The sequence below is a fragment of the Tympanuchus pallidicinctus genome, unplaced genomic scaffold (assembly GCF_026119805.1).
Source record: "Tympanuchus pallidicinctus isolate F22 unplaced genomic scaffold, pur_lepc_1.0 scaffold12, whole genome shotgun sequence".
Taxonomy (NCBI): Eukaryota; Metazoa; Chordata; class Aves; order Galliformes; family Phasianidae; genus Tympanuchus; species Tympanuchus pallidicinctus.
Window position 1 is genome coordinate 17,805,782 of NW_026294637.1, and position 21,241 is coordinate 17,827,022.

Genomic DNA, 21,241 nt, shown 5'->3' on the forward strand with positions numbered 1-21,241 from the left:
GCAGGGATGCCACCAACACCGCACACGACTCCGGGCTCTGCTCCGGTGGCAGCTGCAGATGCCCAGGTTGGGAACAGCCCCCAGGGGAGGTGGTGAGCGCTCCCCCATTTGCTGCACGGCTCAGTGGAGCCGACACGGACTGCTGGCACTGATGTCCCCTTGCAGGTCTGCCGTGACGCCGTGGCCCTGCCACCAGCTGATGCCGTGTCCAACATCCTGCCCAGAATACAGCAGAGGTATGGGGCACTCAGTGATGCTACGCGGGGTCCCCTGCATCCCAGCTGGGAATCAGCCCTCGGTGTCCCCCTGCTCTCTGCCCGCAGGTCCCAGGATGTCCCCCAGGAGCAGGTGAGCGTGCTGTGGTGACACCCATAGGATCCTGCTTCCCAAGGAGGGGATAGGTCCGAGCACAGAGCTGCTGCTGTCTTTCTTCCATGCAAGGAGCAGAGCCCTGCTGTGCCGGCACCCCAAGGCCACTCGGTGTTGCCAGACCCCCCCGGGCTGCTGTGGAAGGACATCCTCAAGGCTGAGCTTTGGCAGGGATACAGGAGGCTCAGCTGCCTCCTAACACGCAGTCCCTCTGCTGATTGTTCTCCTTTCGGCACCCACTGGTGCCATAGGACAAAGAGGTTCTCCCCCCCCCCTTAAAAACGAACTTGGTGTCCACCCCTACCCAAGAGCTATCCCTTGATTTCAGGGGGTTTATTTCAGCAGGCTGAGGGTTGGGATGTTCATGCAAATGCAGCAGCTTCGTGCTATCCTCCTAGAGCTGTGCCTGGTTGTTTGTCCACCCAAACCAACCCGACCTTGGGCAGGTTCCCCCCCCCTGAAAAAAATAGGGCCATGTGCTGCCCTTGCTCCCATGGCCACCGCTGCATGATCCTCATCCTCGTCCTCCTATGTGGCCACGGGAAGAGGCCAGGCAGGGGGAACAGGAAGGGAAAATCCCTGCTCTGGATCTGTCTCTCCAGCGCCTGCTTCTCTGGGGAAATATTGCACTGTCTGTCCATTAAAACATACCCCGGTGATAGTTCTTCCCTCATAGATGATGGAATGTCCCCCTGCCCAGAGGCTGACAGACAGGGAATGGGAAGCTTGGGATTACGCCCAGCTATAGCACTTCTGCAGCCCTTAGGAGCAGGAGAGTTGACTTTCCCTCATAGGGTGACAAGAAGAGAAAGAGAAATGAGGGAGAGGCTGCAGGACTTGCTGGGATTGAGGGGTACAGGGAGAGGTGGTGGGTGGAGAGGAGGAGGCTTAGGGGTGCAGGATGGATAGCAGGGGAAGTGAAGGATGGGGAGAGAAGGGTGGATAGAGGGAGAGGAAAAGGGTGAATGGATGGAGAAGAATGGATAAGGAAGGAAAGAGAGAGTGCGTGGATGGGGAGGGGAAGGGAAGGGAAGGGAAGGGAAAGGAAGGGAAGGGAAGGGAAGGGAAGGGAAGGGAAGGGAAGGGAAGGGAAGGGAAGGGAAGGGAAGGGAAGGGAAGGGAAGGGAAGGGAAGGGAAGGGAAGGGAAGGGAAGGGAAGGGAAGGGAAGGGAAGGGAAGGGAAGGGAAGGGAAGGGAAGGGAAGGGAAGGGAAGGGAAGGGAAGGGAAGGGAAGGGAAGGGAAGGGAAGGGAAGGGAAGCAGTAGGTTGATGGATGAGTAGATGGATGAAGAAGGGATGGAGGACAGATGGAGAAGAGGAGGATGGATGAGTGGAAAAGGCAAGGATGGGTGGATGGATGGAGGAAAAGGTAGACAGTTGGAGAGAAGGATGGATGAGTGGACAGGTGGATGGAGAAGATGATGGATGACCAGAGAACAAAAGAAAAGGATGGATGAGTGGTTGGAGCACAGAAGGATGGATGGATGGATGGATGGATGGATGGATGGATGGATGGATGGATTGTTTCATAGCCCGTACTGTGGCAGGGTACCAACTGTGTGCTCCGTGCCAGCAGGAGGTGAGCAGGTACCGCCTGGCGCTGAGACGCATGGCGGGTGACCTTGTGTCCCTGCACCAGCGTGTCACCAGCCTGGAGGTGGAGAATGGACATCTACGGCACAGCCTGGCTGGGCGTCAGGAGCCGGGCCGTGCTCTGCTCGCTGATGGGGACGTGGATGTCATGACCCGGGAAGAGATCCTGGACCGGTTGGGTGCGTGGTGGGGAAGGGTAGACGGTGGGAGAATTCTCTCCTTGGCACAGTGGAGGGGTCTGTGCTGTCCTCCATGTGCTGAGAGTGTGGTGTGGGTTCTTGCAGCCACCCTGAAGGGAGAACTGGTGTCCAGCACAGCGGAGATGCGGCAGCTGAAGGATCGTGTGCAGCGGCTGCAGAATGAGCTGATCCGGGTACTGGGATGGGGATGGGGAGGGAATGAGGTGGAAGCCTGGAGCCATACAGCAGGTCCTCTGGGAATCCCCCACGAGGCTATCTAGCCCTCTGCCATGCTGTGCCTGGGGTTTTTCCCTTTCCTTCCTGCAGAAGAACGATCAGGAGAAGGAGCTGGTGCTGCTCCAGCAAGCCCACAGACAGCAGCAAGCTGCTCTGCGGCGGTGCCGGGAGGAGGTGGCCAGGACAAAGGGCCTGGAGGAGATGGTGAGGCAGCAGGAGAAGGTGAGTCGTGGTGGGCTGGGGATGCAGGTGTGTGCACCCAGCAGCGGGAGCCAATGGGTCCCATAGTCCCTTCCCACCTTTCTGTGAGTGCCACCACCACCACAAGCAGTCCCCTCCCCCCTTGGAGACACGGGGGCGTGCCTGTTCCCTCCTGCAGGTGATCAGAGTGATGGAGCGGATGTTGCAGGAGAAGCTCTCCAAGAGTGCTGAGAAGCCCGCAGGTGGGCATTTGTCCCTTCTGGGGCTTTCACCCCACAGGGACCAGAGCCTGTGCCTCCCTGTCCCATGGAGGACCACACGATCCCCTGTGACTCCAAATTTCCATCCTGCAGGTGAAGCCCCAGCTGGGGAGCTGCACGCCCTGCTGCTGGCTGAGAACCGACGGCTACGGGAGGAGCTGGCAAGGCCCCCACGCCCCCCAGCACCCCCCAGCACCCCACAGCTCCCACAGGGCACCTTTGGTGGCACGGAGAAGCTGTCCCTGTTGGCCAAGCTAGAGGAGGCACAAGCCCGTGGGCGAGCAATGGAGAGGCAGGTGGGCATCACCAGCACCCCCAGATCTGGGGAGGCTCAGGGTTACCCCCCCAGAGCAGCCTAATATTGGTCCCTCACAGCTGGAGGAGGCAGCGAGAAGATGGGCACGGGAAAAGCAGGAGCTGGGCACCAGGCTGCTGGAGCAGGACCACGGCTTTGGGGGCTCAGCCTCACGCCTTCTGCATGCCACCGCCATGGTGAGCATCCTGGAGGGATGGGAATACCCTGCAGTGGGGCTGGCAGCTGTTGGGAGGAGCCCCACCTCACATTTTGGGGGGGTTGCCTCAAATTTCCCAGAAGACATGGGGAAAGTGAACCCCAGAGTGGGTCTGTAGACCTCTGAGAAGTGTTCATATCTCCCACCAGAAATGGCCCCCGGAACCCACCTTACCCCCCAGGAGACCCCGGACCCTGGACCCGCTGCCCTAGGGGGCCTCCCTAGGGCAGGATGCCGGAGACACCCAGAGACACCCAGAAATTCATGCTCACAAGGATCTGCTGCTTTTGGTGCAGAAAATACAGAGCAAATCAGTGGCGAAGCAAAATGGGAAGGGGACAGCCATCTGCCCCACGGCGTAAGCAGGGCTGGAGCCAAGGCTGAATGCACTGAGCTGATGGAGGTGACCAACTGGAGACACCCCTTGTCACTCCTGGCGCTGGAGGGGCCGTAGTGTCAGGTAGATGGGTTTGTCAGGGACGAGGATGAGGTCGAACTTGGTCCCAACTTCCACCGCCCGCTTGGTTTCAATCTTGAAGTTCTCCAGGATCTGGGTTGGGAGGAAGGAAGAGCAAGTGGGGGACGGTGGGGATGGATCCTCCCCAAGTCCCTTCCAGCACGAAGGGCATGGATGTGGCAATGACACACACAGATATGGCATTTAGGGGCACAAATGTGGAATTTAAGAGACAAGGCACGGCACTAAGAGAGATGCTTGTGGCAATTAGGGATGTGATTTAGTGACGGGTAAGTCAAGTTAGTGGCTGGGTTTGTGATCTTGGGGAATCTTAGTGATCCTGGAAGTCTTCTCCAACCCAGATGGAAAGTCTTTTCTAACCCAGCTGACTCCGTGACCCATCCCACCCCAAAACCCAGTGCTCACATGCATGAGGAAGAGCTGCATCTCCAGCTCGGCGATGCGGCGACCCAGACATTGCCGTGGCCCAAATCCAAAGCTCAGCCCCTTGAAGTGCTTGGAGCCCATCACCAGCCAGCGCTCAGGGTTGAACTGCTCCGGCTTGGGGAAGACTTCAGGGTCTCGTCCCATGGCGTAGAGACCAACCTGCACCAGCGTCTGGGGGAGAAGGATCGAGCCTAGGGGTTTGCACCCACATCCTCCCCACTGCCACACATTAGTGCCCCACATCTGGCCCAGAACAAAGCAGAAGGGGATGAGGAAGGACCTGGTTTCCCCTCCCACCCCATAGCCCAGGGTTCACCTTGGGGGGGATGCGGTAGTCCTGCAGGATGACCTCCTGTGTGGTGTACCTCTGCAGCGTCACCGCCACCGGGTGCAGCCTGTGGGTTGGATGGGGTCACCCGGTTGTGGGACATCTGCATCCATCTGTCATATGGGATGTCCATCCCACCAGCTTCCCGTGCTGGCACAGAAAATAGGGGAGAAGAAGGAGCTGTGTGCTCTCCTATTCCCCGCTGCCTTCTGTCTACCTGAGCGTCTCCTTGATGGTGGCTTTGAGCAGTCGGATGCTCTTCAGCATCTTCACCCTGTCCCCCTGTGCCTCCCGCTTGGCTGTCAGCACCTCCTCCCGCAGCCGCTCCTGGATGCCTGGGGACCGTGCCAGCTCCAGCATGGCCCATTGCAGAGTCATGGAAGTCTGCAGCAGGGCAGAGCTGCACTCAGCACCGTGCACTGTCCCATTCCCACCGCCAAAACCCTGCCCGGTGCTGACCGTGTCCACGCCGCCCGCCATCATCTCGGTGACGCTGGCCTTGATGTCATCCAGGGGCAGCTTGTCCTGCACGAGGAGGCTGAAGAGGATGCCTGTGTGCTCCTCGGTGCTCTTGCGTTGCAGCCGGATGTCCCGATAAACATTTTGGATGCATTTGTCAGCTGAGGAAATATAGGAGCATGGGCTGAGTGCCTGCATGCTACCCAAGGCTGCTGGGGTGGTTCCGTGGCGTCACAGAGTCATAGAATCATCTGCCTTGGAAAGGGCTTTCCATACAGACTGGAAAAGATCTTTAAGACCGCCAAGTCCCATCGTTAATCTGATCTGCCAAGTCTTAGTGCCACCATGAGGGTGACGATTGCATGGCAACCTTTGCACGTTACTGCCACATATTGGTGGCTTTTTCCGGTAGAGCTGCTCATTCTTTAGAGTGGGCTGGGTGAGGTGGGACGCAGCTGTCTCCAAAACCAGCTGTCCCCCATCTCTGCCCCCTGGAGGCTGGTTGTTGTCCCTCCCAGAGGCTGGTTGTTGTCCCAAGTGCCACCACCTCCCTGACCGTGCTGCTCCTCTTGATGCGATGCTCACTACGGCTCATGCTCCTGCATGGTTCCCCACCACTCCACCCTACAAGCTCCTGATAGGCTTCCTAGCTTTAGTGGCCCTGCAGTGGCCCCCCTGACCCCAAGATGGGCAGCTGGATGTGGGAGAAGTTTTCTGTGCCGGTGAGATGAAGATGAGCGCTTAGGACTCCCATTCCCCCTGGACAGCCCATGAGGAGCATGGAGGAAGAGCACTCACCCTGTGTGAAGATGGCATCCCAAGCGTGCACGTGGTCACGCCACGTCTTGGCATTGAGGTGGCGGAGCAGGGCAGGCGGCACGTAGAGCATGGGCGAGGTGGTGTGGAACATGAGGGTGACAGCATTGATGAACTGCTGTGCCTCCGGGTCCACAAAGTCCTGCAGCAGCCCCAGGCGCTCCCCGTACAGCACGTGGCACACAGCTGCAACATGGCACCCATCAGGAGACCCAGACTATAGGACTGCAGGCCCTCCACTACGGCCAACTCCAGGCTTCCTGGAGGATTTTGGCATCGTGGTTGAGTAGGGTTGGCCATAAAACGCTGAGCTATCATTAGATGTCGAGTTGTTCCCTACTTGTTTGCGGACAGTACATCCCTGAAGACCTCAAACCTTTGGGGGAGAAGCATCCCTAGGGATGGCAGCACACCACCCATCCCTGGTGCACTTTGGGGGTTTCTGGGGGGCAAACTCACACTCCAAGGCGAAGCGGAAGAGCTCGTGGCTGAAGTCGGCCGTCCAGCGCTCCCGGCCGCTCTTCTGCGCCTGCGCCCGTGCCCGCTGCACAAAGTCCTCGCTCACCTGGTTCAGCAGGGGCACGAAGCTGTCCACCACCTGCGGTGACAGAACCTCCTTGTTCAGGGTCAGGCGGTCCGAGCGCCAGGCCTCCCCTGTCCTGCGGAACACAGGCAAGGGTCAGAAGTGTCCCCGAGGTCGCCATCCCCATCCCACCACCCTGCGGCTTCCCACCGCCCCCAGCGCGTGGGGTTTTGGGCCACGGGGTCTTGTTTTTGGGGGTTCCCATTGGAATCCTGAGATCTCATCTTTGAGGTTCCCACTGGGGATGATGTGGGTGGAGAAGGAGCCCTAGGGTCTCATTTTTGGGGTTCACACTGGGCTTAGTGGAGCATTGGGGTCTTGCTTTGGTGCTTCCCGCTAGGGGCGATGGAGGCGGTGTTCTCGTTGTCGGGGTTGCTGTTGGGGGGATGATTTTTGGGTTCCACTCACTTGAGGAGCACGCCGTAGGGCTTGTTGCGGTAGTCACGGTACGCCACCCATGGGGGCACGCTGAAGCGCTCGGGCAGCATCCCCTCTGACTTGAAGAGCGTGGCTGCGTCGCGGGGGCTGATGATATTCACGCTCTCGTAGACACCCAACTTCTCCCTACCACCATTAGGAGTTCGAAAGATAATAGGATTTCAGCCTAAAGCAGAGCAAATACACATATCCCACCTTTCTCCTCCCCAAATCCCCACTTTGCTCCCCGTCACAACCCCACGGTGAGCTCAGAGGGGACCCACGTCCTGCCCATCCCCGTGGCACCAAGGCAGCTCAGCATCCCTTAGCTCCCTTCCCCCTCAGCACCCTCACCTGTAGATGGGCCCGAAGCGCTGGAACTTGCTGGCCATGATGTTGTGCACGTTGTGGAAGCCGCCCTCCTTCCAGAAGTGGTACAGGTTAAGCCAACCCGTTCGCCATTCACCTGGCACCTGATCGAAGGGCCGAGCTCCTGAGGGGCCGGGCAATGGGCAGTGGACCCCCGCGAGGGCTGGGATCCCTCCAGCACAGCGGCATGCCTGAAAGCTGCCCGCTATGGGTGCAGCCCTGGAGAGCATGGGAGCGGGGCAAGCACACGGCCGGGGTGACCTCGCTCTTATCCCTGAATCCTGGGCTCAAGGCAAGGAGCTGTTGCCCGCCTCCAGCACGTCACGGGGCTGAGTGCTGGCGAAATGCCCCAAAAAGGGTTGGGATGTGGGGCAGGGGGTGGCCTTGCTTTGGGGGACAGCGCTTGGGGGAGCTTGCTCCTGCCCCGCGTTGATGCTGATGCTGGCCGTGCAACCCCAATAAAAGCCATTCCAACATAAAAACAAGTTTCCCTGCCTTCAAAATGTTTTGCTTTCCCTGCAAAACAGATTATAAAAGTGCTTGCAGTGCTGCTGGCTTCCCCCCCCTCCCCCTCCCCACAGCTCAGCTTCAGAGGGCACAGCCTGCAGAGGTGACCCTGAGTGGCTCCTGGGTTGACGGAGGGCTGGGAGCAGCCACCCAGCGGGGATTTGCTGAGTTCCCGAAGTGGGAACTCGGCGGATTTTTTTTAGTATTTAGTTTTATTCAGCCCCTATTCCTTCCACTTCAGGAGCAAAACCGCTGAGCCCAGCGCTGGGCACCGGGGGGCGCGCCTGGCCCATTCACTGCCACCAGCAGCGCCACCTGTCCCCTCCCCGACATGCGTCGTCGGGTCCTCCAAGCGCACCCTCCTAAAAATGCCCCTTTGGGGACGTTTGGACCATCGGTTCCTATTGCATATGGCGCTTGGGTGCGGGAAACGCAGTGGTTTGGGGTCTTTGTGAAAAAGAGGGGGCTGGAAATGGGGCTTCCCCTAAGGGGAGGCAGGGCTGTGACCGTGTTTTCCCGTGGTATTGATGGTGACAAGTGGGACCCCCCCATGCCAAAGGGGCTCTTCGCCATGACACTTATGTAGGATGCTTCCATCCCAACGTGGGCATTTCACTGTCACTTTCCACCCATGGGGCTTTCTTCATTCTGCACCCCTATGAGCAGGATGACTAAGGACCACCCCATCGCACTTCCCCCCCCCCCCCCAAAATCACACTGTACACAGTGGGAGATGCTTGGAAATACCCAATCTGGGGCTGAAAGCCTCGCCTCCACACAGCCCACAGAAGCCAGATGTGTGGAAAACCCCCATCGTCTCCCAGGGATCTGGAGCATCCGGTGCTGGGAGCGCAGTGATTTATCACAGGAGAGGTCAAACTGCTGCCCTACACCAAAGCTACAACTTATACTCCGACCTGAAGTTAGGGGGAACAGCATTTTCTGATGGACTTTTTGCTTCTTGTAGGCACAAGTGGTTTCTCTGCTACCCAGAGGGGTGCTGTTGGTGAAGATGGTACTCAAAGAGATGCTGTGGGTACAACATCCCAAAGGGATGCTGGGGCTGCAGGTGGCAGCCATGGTATCCAAAACAATGTTGTGAGTACAGAGAGCAACTGGTACCCATAGGGATGATGTGGGTGCAGGTGGTACCCAAGGGGATGCTGTAGGTACAGGTGTTGCCCAAAGGGATGCTGTGGGTGCAGGCGGTACCCAAAAGGATGCTGAGGATGCAGGGAGCATCAGGTACCCAAAGAAATGCTGTAGGTACAGGTATTGCCCAAAGGGATGCTCTGGGTGCAGGTGGTACCCAAGGGGATTCCAAGGGTGTGGGTGGCATCCCTGGTACCCCAAAGGATGCTGTAGGTACAGGTGGTACACAAACAGATGCTGTTGGTGAAGACGGTACCCAAAGGGATGCTGTGGGAGCAGGTGGCATCCCTGGCACACAAGGGCATGACGTAGGTGCAGGTGGTATCCCTGGTACCCCATGGGATGCTGTTGGTGAGAATGGTGCCCAAAGGGATGCTGTGGGTACAGAGAGCATCTGGTACCCAAAGGGATGCTGTGGCTGCAGCTGGTACCCAAAGGGATGCTAGGGTGTAGGTTGGCAACCCTGAACCCAAAGGGATGCTCTGGTGGTATTACTGGTACCCAGTGGAATGCTGTTGGAGAGGAGGGCACCCACAGGGATGCTGTGGGTGCAGGTGGCATGCCAGAGACCCAAAGGCACGCAGACCACCCCTCAGGTTCTGTGCATGTCACACACAGGGCGTGCAGTCAGAGCCCAGGGTTGCAGGGTTTCTCACGGAACCTCACCTTTGCAGGATTTCCTGGGCCTATTGTGTGCAGCAAGCCCTGCGTGCAGAGCAGCCAAGGCTGCACCCAAGGTCACAGCACAGACAATGCCTGCAGCAGGCGCCAGCTCCATCCTGCAGCCCTACAAAAAGCTGCAACAAAAACCCACATAGCTTTTGTCCCGGACCGGCAGCATTTCTCATTACATCTGTGCCCTTTGGTAGCACAGCAGGAAGCCAGTAGCACTCGCAGCCCCCAGCCTTCCTGCAAACACACCCCCGTTCAAATAAACCACCCCGAAAATAACCCAGGGGGAACAATGTGCTGCCCTCAGGGTGAGGTGCTGAGCGCTGGGTTTCACTCTTTCCATCACCACATTTTCCCTGCGCAGCCCCCAGGGCCGCTCTCCCCAAGCGCTTTCTCAGCAAGCTTTCTGCTCGTAGAACACAGAGTGGTTGGGGGGGGGGGGGGAAGCACAGCTAGGAAGGAAAAAACCCAACGCTTTTTTTTCCATTTTTAGGAAATTTAGCGTTGTTTTTTCCCCCCTCTTCTGCCCCTTTTGCTCCGTGAGCACGCGGAAGGGCTCATGAAACTTCAAGGGCGGCACTGCAGCTCCGCATTCCCGTTTCTCTTGGCCGTCCCCCTCCTCCTTTCTGCCTTCACACTTCTCCTTTTAGCTCAGGCTCGCTTCTCCTTCCCTGCATCAGGGTGCTGCCGTCACATATGGTGCTGCCGGGACGTCTGCTGCCAAGCCCCAGAGTGAGAGAAAATGAAGAAATAGGGCTTCCACAGCGAGCTGTCGCCCGAGCAATGGTAACTCCCAAATATTTCCCACCCCTACCTGCAGGAAGGAGCCCAGGGGTGAAAAAGCCCTCAAAGCAAAGCTCTACAACGAAGCCACGATCCCAAACGTTATGAAGCTCCAGCAAAAGCGTCCTGTGATGACATTCCATTGGGAAAAGCCACTCCTGACGTCAAGGCAGGCAGATTCCAGCCACAGCAGCACCCACGGGCACCTGGCAGCTTTATTTTTACCAGCACAGCCCACGTGGGGAGCCCAGAACCCACAGCCCACATCCTGCTCTGGTCTACAAGCATGACTGCTCAAGACACACGAAGCTGTTAAAGATGGGGCACAAAGGGTCTGAGACGGCGACGTTTTGAGTGATGGGGATGGGGGAAAGGCCAGAACAGAGCACAGAGGATCAATGGGAAATGAGGAGCTGGGGATGGGGACGGCGTGCAGCCTTGACGGGGAGCCCAGCAGCCCTGGTGCCCAGTAAGAAGCATGGTGCCCACGTGCTCTCGTCCACTCTTTATTTCAATGATCACCACCTCACTTTGGTCACAGCTTGGAAAGGGGTTTTGTTTTTTGGTAGCTGTTTTCTTTCCCTCCTTTCTCTACTCTGAGCCCGAATTTCTATCACGCTAGAAAATTAGACAAGTACAGCAATTGCTCGTTGATAATAAATAGGTTATTTGTTAGTTGACAAAGTTAAAGTGCTTTGAGAAGAGACGTAAGAAGCTCTATGCTAGGCTCTGGGGGTTGTGTGGGAACGTAGTGCTGTAGGAAGCTCTGCTCTGCCTACACCCCCCCCTGCTTTGCCCAAAGACCACAAGGCTCAGCTGGCGGCACAGCCTGCCCAGCACTCTGCCCACCAGGCTGGGGGAGTTCCAGCAGTCCATAGGGCAGGGGAAGGCTCGGACAAGGTGTGGGATCACCCTCTGCGCATAGGCACAGGGACAATATCCCACATTTCACAGTTTAATCTTGCTTGGAGGCCTCAGAGCCCAGGGCGGGGGGGGGGGGTGCTGGCCCTCCCCTGTCTCATCATGCAGCACCCAGGGGTGGAAGTGGCTGAGAAGCCCTGAGCCCCACAGCCTGGCTCCTCTTTCCCTGAGGAAGCCCAGTCCCTCCCCAAGGGGAAAGGGGCACTGGGAGCAGGGCTGTCCGCAGAGCGATGCCCCTAGCTGCCTGCACGGATTTGTGCGTTTAACGTCTCCCCAGGGCCTCCTGGGGGCTTCCACCTCTCCTTCCAGTCTCTAGGAAATCTTAGGGCCCTTTGGTCTGTCCTCCCCCACACCCCGAATCTATAGCTAAGTCATCCTCCAAGTCTTATCCATGCAAAACGCTAACTTTGAGCCTGCCCTTCCCTGCAGTTTGTCAGTGCCAGCTCCCGCTCGCTCTCCCACATCACAGCCCTCTGAACAACCAACAAAACCCTTCCAGAGCAGAACGGGACCCACGAGTGACACTGGGAAGATCCCAGCTGCTCGCCGCTTGGGCTTGTTGTTAGCCACTAACACCCTGGAGAGAAGCGCAGGCCAACCAGTTCGAAAGGCCAAGGGCTGGCTCCTCCTCTTCATCACATGCACGTTCCCAAAGAGAGGAGCCGTCGCGCCCTGAGGATCAGTGCATGCACATCTGCATAGTCCCCTGAACAAAGTCTGCACCTGGTGCGTGCTCAGGACCACCAGTATGGAGCTACCAGCGCGTGCCTGGGGGCAGGCTGCAGTCCTGCGGGTACAGTGAACGTCCCCCTTGAGACAGGATGCTCCTGGCCCCAAACCCTGCTCCATCTGGCCCTGTCGCTGCCTCTTCCTCACATCGACTCTGAAGATGCCCACAGAGCCGGGACACCAATGGGGACAGTCAAAGGTTAGTGCCCAAGGAGTGACTGAGAGCAAGGATCTGGCCTCACGTTAAGTGCAGGAAGAGTGGCAGCAGTTGGGAAGGCGGCCGCGTCGTGCTCAGTGGAAGAGCTCCACCAACAGCACCATGAGCAGCAGCTGCAGCCAGGATGCCAAAGTCATGGTGGCCTGACCCTTCTGCGACATGAACCTGAGCTGGTTCACCAGGTGCTCCTTCACCAGAGCCTGCCTGAAGCCGTCCTCCTCCGAGACGCAGATGTAGTGGCCATAGTGAGTGTGGCTCACGTTCTGGATGAAGTAGAAGCAGTCCGGCTGCGGGTGGGTGTTGTTGCAGGTCTTGATGAGGGTGTCGTTGTGGTACCAGTTGTAGGTGGCATAGTGGGACTCGACGGGACAGTTGAGGTAGTAGCGAGAGAAAGGGACGACGGGGACGACGGTGACGTTCTGGTAGCTGTCTGCTGGAAGAGGTTGGGAAGGGTGGCATGAGACAGGAATCCCCAGGAGGCACACACTGCCCTGCAGACCCACAGGGAAGAACGGGTGGGTTGATGGGGACACATTGCACGGGGACACATTGCACTTAATGACAACGGCAGGGCACGAACCACACCTGGTGATGTCCATAGGACTTCTCCTGCCTGGATGGCCAGCAAAACAGTTTGAACCCCCCTCAGTCAGCTCAGAAGACCTCATCCTACCACAGCGCCAGGTTTAGCACAGAGGGGAAATGAGGCCAAGTAAGACTGTTTACAGCACTGGAGAGGTTTCCAGATGTGCTGACAGCTCCTTGGCACGAAGGCCTATCGGTGAGTTGAGTTATGTTTGCACAGCAGCCAGACTGCGTGTCTGGGGGTAGGAGGCAAGATATTTCCTAATGGCTGTTGGCTTTGCGCAGCGCAGGCTGGGCTGGGTCACTCAGATCATCCCTACCTAAGGGACATCTGTGGTTATAGAAGCAGCAGCGTGCCATGAGAATCGATCGTGGTACTGCATACCAAAAGGCCTGACAAACATTCAGCTCATGCCTTTATTTACTCAGCAAACACACTGCGTCGCCGTTGACTCCGAGCCGATACGTGTGGTGTCTCGGCCACAGCACAGTCATAATGAGTTCCCCAGAACTGAGTAGCAACAGCTCTCCCAGCCTGTGCTAACACTCGAGAATCAGTCCCCCTGCTTCAAACCCTTCACGTACCTTCCTTAACTTCACCCTTCTGGCACTTTCCTTGCCACGGCTCCAGGTTCAGGTTCTGACGCACCTCCCTGCCAGGTGGAAACAAGCATTAGCAAGGCACTACCAACACGGCAGCAGCACTCTGGAGCTAAGAAAGGAATTTATTCCCATAGAGATTGTGCTGGATCAGAACGTTTAAACACCCACTACCAGCAGGGTGGGGAAAAACACCCCCCATACTCTTAAGGAGTTGGTGGGTGACAAATGTGAGACACAGCAGCTCACCATAATCAACCACTTTAAACAGCACCATGATTGGTAGACCTTGATTTTCACTGAGGGCAAGCATAATGGACCATATTTGTGATGAAGCTACGCACGCTTCTAAGGGGAAAAGGGGATCTGGGTGCTCAGGATGTATGAAACCCATTGATTTCTCCCTCTACCACAGCAGAGGTGCTGCAGGAGAGCCCTGCAGAGGCACAGGGCAGCAGAACAGCATCGAGCACTGCCTGGCCACAGTGAGATCTGCCTCTGATGGGAAGATGGTCACAAAACCAAGCGGCCAGGAAAGGGTGCACCGAAGATGTGGGCATTTCCCAAGCTAACACAACCAGCCAAATTTGATGGAGATAGCAGCCAGCTGCCCGTGCCACGTACCGGTTGTGATAGATGGACTGGCAGCGCCCGTCGGCCCACCCACAGTAGGGGTCCCTGGCCAGCAGGCAGCTCTCGCAGTTGTTGCGGTACACCCCACACATGTCCATGGGCACCTCCACCACTCTCCTGCTCGAGCCCACGTACAGCATCGCCTGCGGGAGGGAAGCAGAGGGGCTGATCCTCCCAGCACCCGTCCCAGGGCCGCCCCGCGAACGTCTCGCGCTTCTCCGAATGTTCCTACAGCTTTAGTCACTGTGGTGCCGGGTTGGATCCCACCAGCAGGGCTGGTAGCTCTCCAGGCAATGCAGTCATACGTCGCTTGCTCTCTTATTTTCCCCCACCAGCCTTAGGTATAAATAAATTTGCTCCATCGGTGCCAGCAATGTTTTCACCTCCGGGATGGAGCACCAGCATTGTCTGACAGCTCATCTGCCAGCGAGGCCAGAAAAGGAGAGGGAATCTGCAGGGGAAGCAGAACCCTGTGCTGGGATTTGACCCAGGCAGCAAACAGCCTCGCTCTTCCCTCTCCTCCAGGAGAGATCTCTTTGCCCGCTGCTCTGCACAGTGATCCAGCACTGCGAGCATCAGCCCAGCTGCGAGGACCCTCCCCTCAAACCCATCCAGAGGCTGTTTCCATATTTAGGAGCTGGTATGAAACTGCCTATCCCTGCCTCCTGCTTGCTTTTATAACCACAGCCCCAGCCACTGGTTTCTTTTCTGTGGACCTACCCTCTCGTGGTCCAGGATCATGGACTGGATCGGGTCCTTCTTTGAGAAGACCTGGAGCTCCATGATGTTATGCACCCCCCCTGGCAGCTCTACTACCTTGTGGATGGATCCCCTGTCTGGAAAACAAGACAGGAGAGCCCTGATGAAGGCAAAGCAAAGGGGCTAGAGCCAGGAGTGGGGAAACCAGACAGAGAAGCAGCTCTGGGAGCTCAGCCCTCGTTGCAGCACACAATACCAATCTGCAGAGCCAGATATGACTGTGTCCCTGAAACCAGCCACCCAGGGGGAGCCTGGAACCTTTCTCAGAATTATTGTCTTAGGAAATCACCCTTTAGACAATAGTGCTACCCAGAGCAGAGCTTTGTCACCCTCCCAGCCAAGAGCTATGAGGAACTGGTTTCCCCTGGAGGCCTGGCCAAGCCCCCTTTGTTCAGCTGCAATAAAAACCAACAGCTCTCCAACTTGCCATTGTTCTGTAGTGCCTTTTCCCCAGTACCTGGGGCTGGAACGTGGACTTTCACCTTTCTGGCTTTTTAAGCAAACCGACTCCCTCCTCCATTAAATGACTTCAGAAATTGGTAACACAAGAGAGAATGAGCAATTTGGCAGAGATGTGGCAATTCTCATCCTGACTGAATGTGCATCAGCAGTCTCACCAGTTACTCTCATGTAATTGTCTCCGTTTCCCTATCCCAAGTAGCTGCTCCCTTACTCAGTGCAGCCAGGGGAGGTGAGGCAGGACCTCCCACGAGGCATCAGGCAGGGAACAGGATCACCCCTCATCTCACTCCAGGTGTCTCCATGCCCACCACAGCACAGGTGGGAAGCCTTGCCAAGCCCTGCAGCATGAAGCAAGCTGCCTTGCAGAATTTGGAAGTCATTAGCTGCATTTAGCAAAAGCTTTTAGCAAGATAAGAACAGTAAGAGCATCCATTGCCTCCAACCCAGGCCACCAAGACTTGTCTGTATTTTTTCGTGTCAGTAAACAAGCTCCAATACAACGCAAATGCAAAAAGAAACAACAGATGAGCACAGCTCTAGGGTGTGAGCCTGGGCAGCAAGGCAGGAAAGAGAGCACTGTGCCAGGGTTGCTGGTACCTGTTGCCAGATAAAGCACGGTGTATTGGTGTCCATCACTTGCAGAGACCTCATGCACCCCAATCTTCTGGTAGCGGTGCTTGTTGTGAAATAAGGGGCTCCTGGTGGGCGCGAGGGGCTCCACTCGGTTCTCTACCTCTGGGTGGCTGTCAGCTATCTTGAAGGTCTCACTTGGGGTGTGCTGCCCAAAGGGAACACACTGCAGCGGGAGGGAACAACAGGCACTGCGTCAGAGGAAGGCAGATACGTGGGGGTGACACTTGAGGGCAGGAAATCAATGACATGGCACAGCTGAGCCTAGAGGAGAATGCCCAGGGCCTCCTGCCATGGCAAAGAGCCTGCAGGCTGCTCTGCAGCTGCACAGGATCAGAGAGCAGGTTGGAAAACACGCAGCCAACACCTTATCCGCACACCTGGCAACCCAACAGCCTTTCTCCTGCTGCATAAGTTTCAGTTTAGCAAATTCAGAGCCTGCCATCCCCCACCGGCCTAAAACAGCCTCTCCCTGTGCAGTTGTTTGCTGCCAGGTCAGTTGAGCACCATGAACTGTAGGGTCAGGCTAGAGATTTCTGCTGACAAAAATTCTGTGTTAGCAAACACAATGCGAGGCTTTGTCCTCCAGCTTCAAATAAGAGCTCAGACCTGTTTGCCAAGTACATAAGAGCCTCACTCCCCTTTAATTTTCATGAAAGTGTTGGACCTTGACCAGCCTCCTCATGTTTCCAGTAACAAAGCTCAGATCCTTCCCACGGTGGCCACAGCCAGTCTGAGAACAGCACCCAGCTCTCAGCTGGCTGGTTGGGACCCTCACCTGCCCCAGCTCCTCTGACAGCAGCAGAGCAGGGAGCTTAGGAGGTCTCTCTGCTTAACGTGGGTGTCTTTCATCGTTTACTCACCTGCCCAGGCTTGATCTCCGGGTTGGGACCGTTATAGCCTTTGAGTTTGGATGTCCGAAACACGTTGTCAATGTCCCCAAAAGAATAGACACAAACAGCAGAGCTTCCCCTGTGGGAAACAAGACAAAGAGAGGGTCAGGGATACAGTGGCCTTTGCCTGGGGCACAGCTGGGGCACAGCTGCGTGTCGCACCTTTGCTGCCCATGTCCATTCTGGCTGTTTTCCACCCATGTTCCTGCCAGAGAGAACAAAGGGCTGAAGGAAAGGACAAGGCCTATGGGACAGGCATCCCCCATTTTGCAAAGACCCTTACCAGGTGTTTGTGAAGAGCCCGTAGACTTTGGAGTCCCTCCAGTCACTTGCAGGGACAAAGAAGACATCCTGCAGCCAGTTGAAGTTGCCCTTGGTGGCCGGGTCGACACAAATCAAGCTGGCCTTCAGGAAGGTGGTCCACTTGGAAGCAGAGAGGGAACTGGTTCCACCTTTGTCTTCCTGGAGGGGAAAGAAAGCAGGGAGTCAGGGCTTGGTAGAGAACAACACAAAGTCCCCTCCGTATGGCATCTTAGGAGGATAACTGGGGGATGCTCCGGAGAGATATTTGCTGCTAGTCACTGCAATGCTTGTTTATCTCTAACATCCCAGCAAGACAGGGCAGTGTTGCTTGTCCCTACAAGCAAGATGGGAGCCCAAGGACAGGAAGGCCAAAAGACATGGCTAGAGGGAACCAGAAGGACCAACTTGTGTGCTGACAATACCAGATTAGCCGGTATGGCCATCTGTCACCTCAGTGACACTGTTGCCTCCCCACCATACTCTGTTCCCATGGTACCTTACACAGCTGGGCCACTCGGGAGATGTTTCTGGGTGCCTCAGGACTCTTATCTGGATTGTCTTCACGGAAGAAGTAGTAAATCTTGTCCTGGTAAGGATCTTCATGCCTTAACGTGGTGGCTTTGACAAACTGAGGGTCTGGAAGGGGAAGCAAGCAGTCAGAAAACTTTGGCCTGAACAAGCACCCTTCAGAAACACAAGCCCACTGGTGGGTCTGGGCAAAGGACAGTTCCAAGCCTTTTCTCTGTACCTGATCAGTCACAGCACACTAAAGACTATTTTTCATGCACCATGTTCCCATGTGTTCCCTTTCCTCTCTCTCCTCCATGCACTTGTTTCCTTTGGGGCAAACCCCCAGAGCTCAGTGAAGCCTTGGCTTTGTACAGAAAGGCTCCCTCAGTGGAGCAAGCTGCCTCACTGTTTGTGTTCAGTGTGGAAAACCCAGTAATGCTGTTCCTATTAATACACTGCTGCCACAAAGGGCATCCCCAGCAGCACTATGGTCCCTCTGGGCATCGTTAGATGGTGGCCCCGTGGCAGGGAATTCTGTGTCATCATGGGATCAACCCCACTGCTCTGGGTCTGCAAGGCTTTTTCCCTGCTGCCCTGCTTGGCCTTGGTGTCATTTGGATTCTTGTCTTTGATAAAAAAAGGCTTAGGAGAAGACAGCGCAGTAAGGTTGCAGAAATTGAGAAGCCCATTAGCAGCCCAACAGCTTCTTGCTGCTGGGTCATGACCCAGGCTGGGGATTTGGAAAGAGTCACTGCCCAGAATGGAAGCTGTTCTTCCTGTTTCCACCACCACTCGGCAGCTGATGGGCACCTTTACACAACAAGCATCTGACATGGGACTTGCTGTCCACTTCTCTCCATTTCCCCATCCTCTCCTTCCTCACCCTGAGCAAGAGGAACTCGTGCCAGTTGTCTTGGTGCAGAAGCGAGGAGGTGAAATTCCCCCCAGCTGGCAGCAAGAGAGCTGCAGAGAGCTGCTGGGTCCCTCCCTGCCACACCATGGGGGACAGATCCAGACGAAGCTGCTTGCTGGGGCAAAGCAACTGGTCCCATGCTCCTGTACTCACTTTGCATCACCGTGTCACTTGTGTAGAGTTCTCCATCCCCTTTCACTCGTCGGAAGCGGGGGATCTTGCCATTCTGCTGGCTTTTCTTGATGGTAGAGTAGATGTTAGGATCTGTGGGAGAGGAAGGCTCATTTACAGTGAGGTGTTTCAAGAGGGGGGCAAAAGGATTTGTGAGCACAAAAGCAAGAACCAAGAAGTATCTGGACATATGGTCAGGTGAAGGGGACTCACAGATGGTGGATACAGGTCAAAAAACCCAGACCTCCCTGCCTAGGATTGCATGGGCATGGCAGGACTCCCAGGGAACACTCTCAAGCCTTTTTCCTACAGAGCAGCAGGGATAATTTCTGTTCTGACTCTAGAAGGGAACCTCATCTCCCCCTCTACCAGGTCCACAGCAGTGCAGATCCTGCAGAATGACACCATTCTCATGCACCCTACCTTGCCCTGCACAGAGATTCAACCCTCTCCCTAAGACAAGAACAAACAACCTCTTGCCATACTCTGTCCCAGAAGGACAAGCATCAACATGAGACAAAACCAAGATCACCAGCCAGAGCAGAAAAGCACAGCCCTTGGAGAACCTAGGCTTCCTGCATGGCACTGCAACCCAAAACATGTGAGCAGCCAGACTTACAGTCAACGATGACGAGGGAATTTGTATCAGGAGTGAAAGGAGCAAGACCTCTGCCATCCTGAGGAGAGTCCTTCTCCTTCTCTGTCTGGGGAAGGAGAGAAATGGCCCCTGAGAAATGCAATCAGTTCAGGGCAGGGGATGCAGATGCCCACATCTCCCCCAGGCAGGTGAGCACAGAGGCTCCCTTCACACCCCTCAGTCTGTAATTCAAGCTGTTACGTGGGCACCAAGGACCCCTGAGCTCTGTTTTGGCTTTAGGCCCACTCCCAATCTGTGCAGCATCCCCCCACAGTGCCTGTCTGTCCACTGGAAAAGACACCAGGCAAAGCAGAACAGAGGAACTCCAGCTTACCAAGTGCCAGCAGGTGGGATTGCAAGCGCCAGTCCCACACACTAACATCTCACTTCCATGCTTTGCTATTAAGGTGATGAAGTTTTTATTGTCCTCCTGCAAGAGAAAGGAGAGGATCGTGAGCAGCTGCGATTGGCAGACCACAGCCCTGTAGCTCCACGTCTACAGCACTACCAGCACTCTGCTATACAGCTTCCCAGCTTTCCCATAGGTGTTAAAACCAGAGGAGCAGTCCTCCAGCCCGAGTCCTCCAACCCACATATTCTGTTCCTCCAGAAATAGGACCTACCGGGCTCCCAGGCTTCAAACACTGTGCTCCATTTTCCACAGGGAACTCTACCTGGTGTAAAAGAGAAAGAGAGAGGCTTTAATCACTGCCCTCTCAAAGACAGCTAACAAGGACCCAGTTTTGTGTACCACATACTCAGTTGCTCTCTTAGCAAAAGAGCACGTCAGTTGGAAGGTCATAAACGCAGCAGCTCAGCCCTCTTCCCCATCTGAAAGCCCTTGGGAGACACTGAGGTAACAGGACTGGGTCTCTCAGCCCTTGGGGGTGATGTGCAGAAGTGGGGATGCAGGGCCGAAGCAACGAGCACAGCCTAGGTTGTTCCCTGAAGGATTTTGAGAGCAGGTCTGTTGTTGCAAGGAGTGAGTGCTCAGCAGCGGACGTCCAAGGACTGGGACACATGAACCCTGCTGTTCCTTGAGAACAAGGGGTGTTTCTGGGAATAAACATAGGGACTGGCTTGTTTGAGAAGGACAAGCGTGGGTCATGTGGAAGCTAACCACCCCAGGGTTTTCCTGTTGTTTTAACTCGGTGCCCAGCTGATTCAGAGCTTGCTGTTTTTGAAACAAGTCAGTGATGATGGAAGGGGATGGGAACACAGCTCCTCCGCAGTAACCTGACTCTAAGCTGCCCTTTCCTTGCTACAGAACACGTCCCCCACCTGAGCAATCCTAGCCCTGGCGCAATAGAGACCTCAACAAGATCACAGCTTGGGAAGAACCCACCTGCAGTTAGTGCAAAACCCTTCCCTTTGCTGCAGGTACCAACCATTCAGAAGCTGTGGGCATAGAATGGACATTCTCAGTCCTGATTTTGTTGGTGGCAAAGGTACTGAGTCAGGTATCTCACACCTGGGCTGCGAGACAGACACCGAATGCTTCCTAATGTGGCCGTGGGCTCAAAGTGGTGAGCAGAGCATCCTTACCAGGTAGGTCTCAGAGGTTGCAAAGTTATAGTAGTAAAGTATTCCCTCTCCCCCGACGTAGATGCTTGAGCTGTTTGTTTCGTGATAGAACACCGGGTACTTCTCATTCCTGGGAAATGTATACTCCCTCTCACCTAGGAACAGCAAAGACATTCATTAGGGAAAGCACAGCCCACTGCAGAGCAGCTGCAGCCAGTTCAGGCTGATCGACTCCCTTCTGCGTCCTTGGCATGAGCGATGAGAAAAGCAAGGACACAGGGTTGGATGGGATGGTGCCAGGCAGGGAGGGAAGGCAGCTCCCAGGCTCATAGCTGTGCTCTTGTCCTGGCCCCAAGGACAGGAGGTGGGATGGATGGGGTTCAGAGCCACCATCAGAAGCCAAAGGCAGCCCC

The 21,241-nt window shown here is 56.0% G+C and overlaps 3 protein-coding genes and 1 long non-coding RNA gene across 9 annotated transcripts in view; 2 read left to right on the forward strand and 2 right to left on the reverse strand.

The window, feature by feature from the left end:
- On the forward strand, window positions 1-796 carry LOC128075182 (uncharacterized). The gene is made up of 3 exons (XR_008203686.1): window positions 1-66; window positions 166-236; window positions 324-796. It is a non-coding gene; the product is annotated as an uncharacterized LOC128075182 (long non-coding RNA).
- Window positions 797-1,885: 1,089 nt separating this feature from the next.
- On the forward strand, window positions 1,886-3,613 carry CCDC33 (coiled-coil domain containing 33). The gene is made up of 7 exons (XM_052672368.1): window positions 1,886-2,141; window positions 2,247-2,335; window positions 2,469-2,600; window positions 2,758-2,821; window positions 2,933-3,135; window positions 3,215-3,331; window positions 3,501-3,613. The coding sequence occupies exons 1-7, from the start codon at window positions 1,886-1,888 to the stop codon at window positions 3,561-3,563; spliced, it is 924 nt and encodes a 307-aa protein (XP_052528328.1). The 3' UTR covers window positions 3,564-3,613.
- LOC128075179 (cholesterol side-chain cleavage enzyme, mitochondrial) lies at window positions 3,613-7,530 on the reverse strand. Its single transcript, XM_052671691.1, has 9 exons — window positions 7,213-7,530; window positions 6,850-7,005; window positions 6,318-6,517; window positions 5,841-6,044; window positions 5,043-5,203; window positions 4,801-4,967; window positions 4,572-4,650; window positions 4,235-4,426; window positions 3,613-3,901 (listed from the first exon to the last, which is right to left on the reverse strand). The coding sequence occupies exons 1-9, from the start codon at window positions 7,455-7,457 to the stop codon at window positions 3,779-3,781; spliced, it is 1,527 nt and encodes a 508-aa protein (XP_052527651.1). The 5' UTR covers window positions 7,458-7,530; the 3' UTR covers window positions 3,613-3,778.
- Window positions 7,531-10,834: 3,304 nt separating this feature from the next.
- The window catches only part of SEMA7A (semaphorin 7A (John Milton Hagen blood group)), a 30,033-nt gene continuing 19,626 nt past the window's right edge, over window positions 10,835-21,241 (reverse strand). For 4 of the 6 annotated variants that reach the window (XM_052671687.1, XM_052671685.1, XM_052671686.1 and 1 more), the window contains 13 exons: window positions 20,850-20,983; window positions 19,928-19,978; window positions 19,639-19,734; window positions 19,287-19,371; window positions 18,650-18,760; window positions 17,570-17,709; window positions 17,054-17,232; window positions 16,741-16,849; window positions 15,845-16,043; window positions 14,747-14,862; window positions 14,018-14,169; window positions 13,379-13,446; window positions 10,835-12,699 (listed from right to left, as the gene is read on the reverse strand). In XM_052671687.1, the coding sequence (XP_052527647.1) occupies window positions 12,230-12,699; window positions 13,379-13,446; window positions 14,018-14,169; window positions 14,747-14,862; window positions 15,845-16,043; window positions 16,741-16,849; window positions 17,054-17,232; window positions 17,570-17,709; window positions 18,650-18,760; window positions 19,287-19,371; window positions 19,639-19,734; window positions 19,928-19,978; window positions 20,850-20,983 (1,910 nt within the window). In that variant the 3' untranslated portion in view covers window positions 10,835-12,229. The remainder of the gene's footprint in view (window positions 12,700-13,378; window positions 13,447-14,017; window positions 14,170-14,746; window positions 14,863-15,844; window positions 16,044-16,740; window positions 16,850-17,053; window positions 17,233-17,569; window positions 17,710-18,649; window positions 18,761-19,286; window positions 19,372-19,638; window positions 19,735-19,927; window positions 19,979-20,849; window positions 20,984-21,241) is intronic. The other 2 variants (XM_052671690.1, XM_052671689.1) reach the window with 2 other exon arrangements.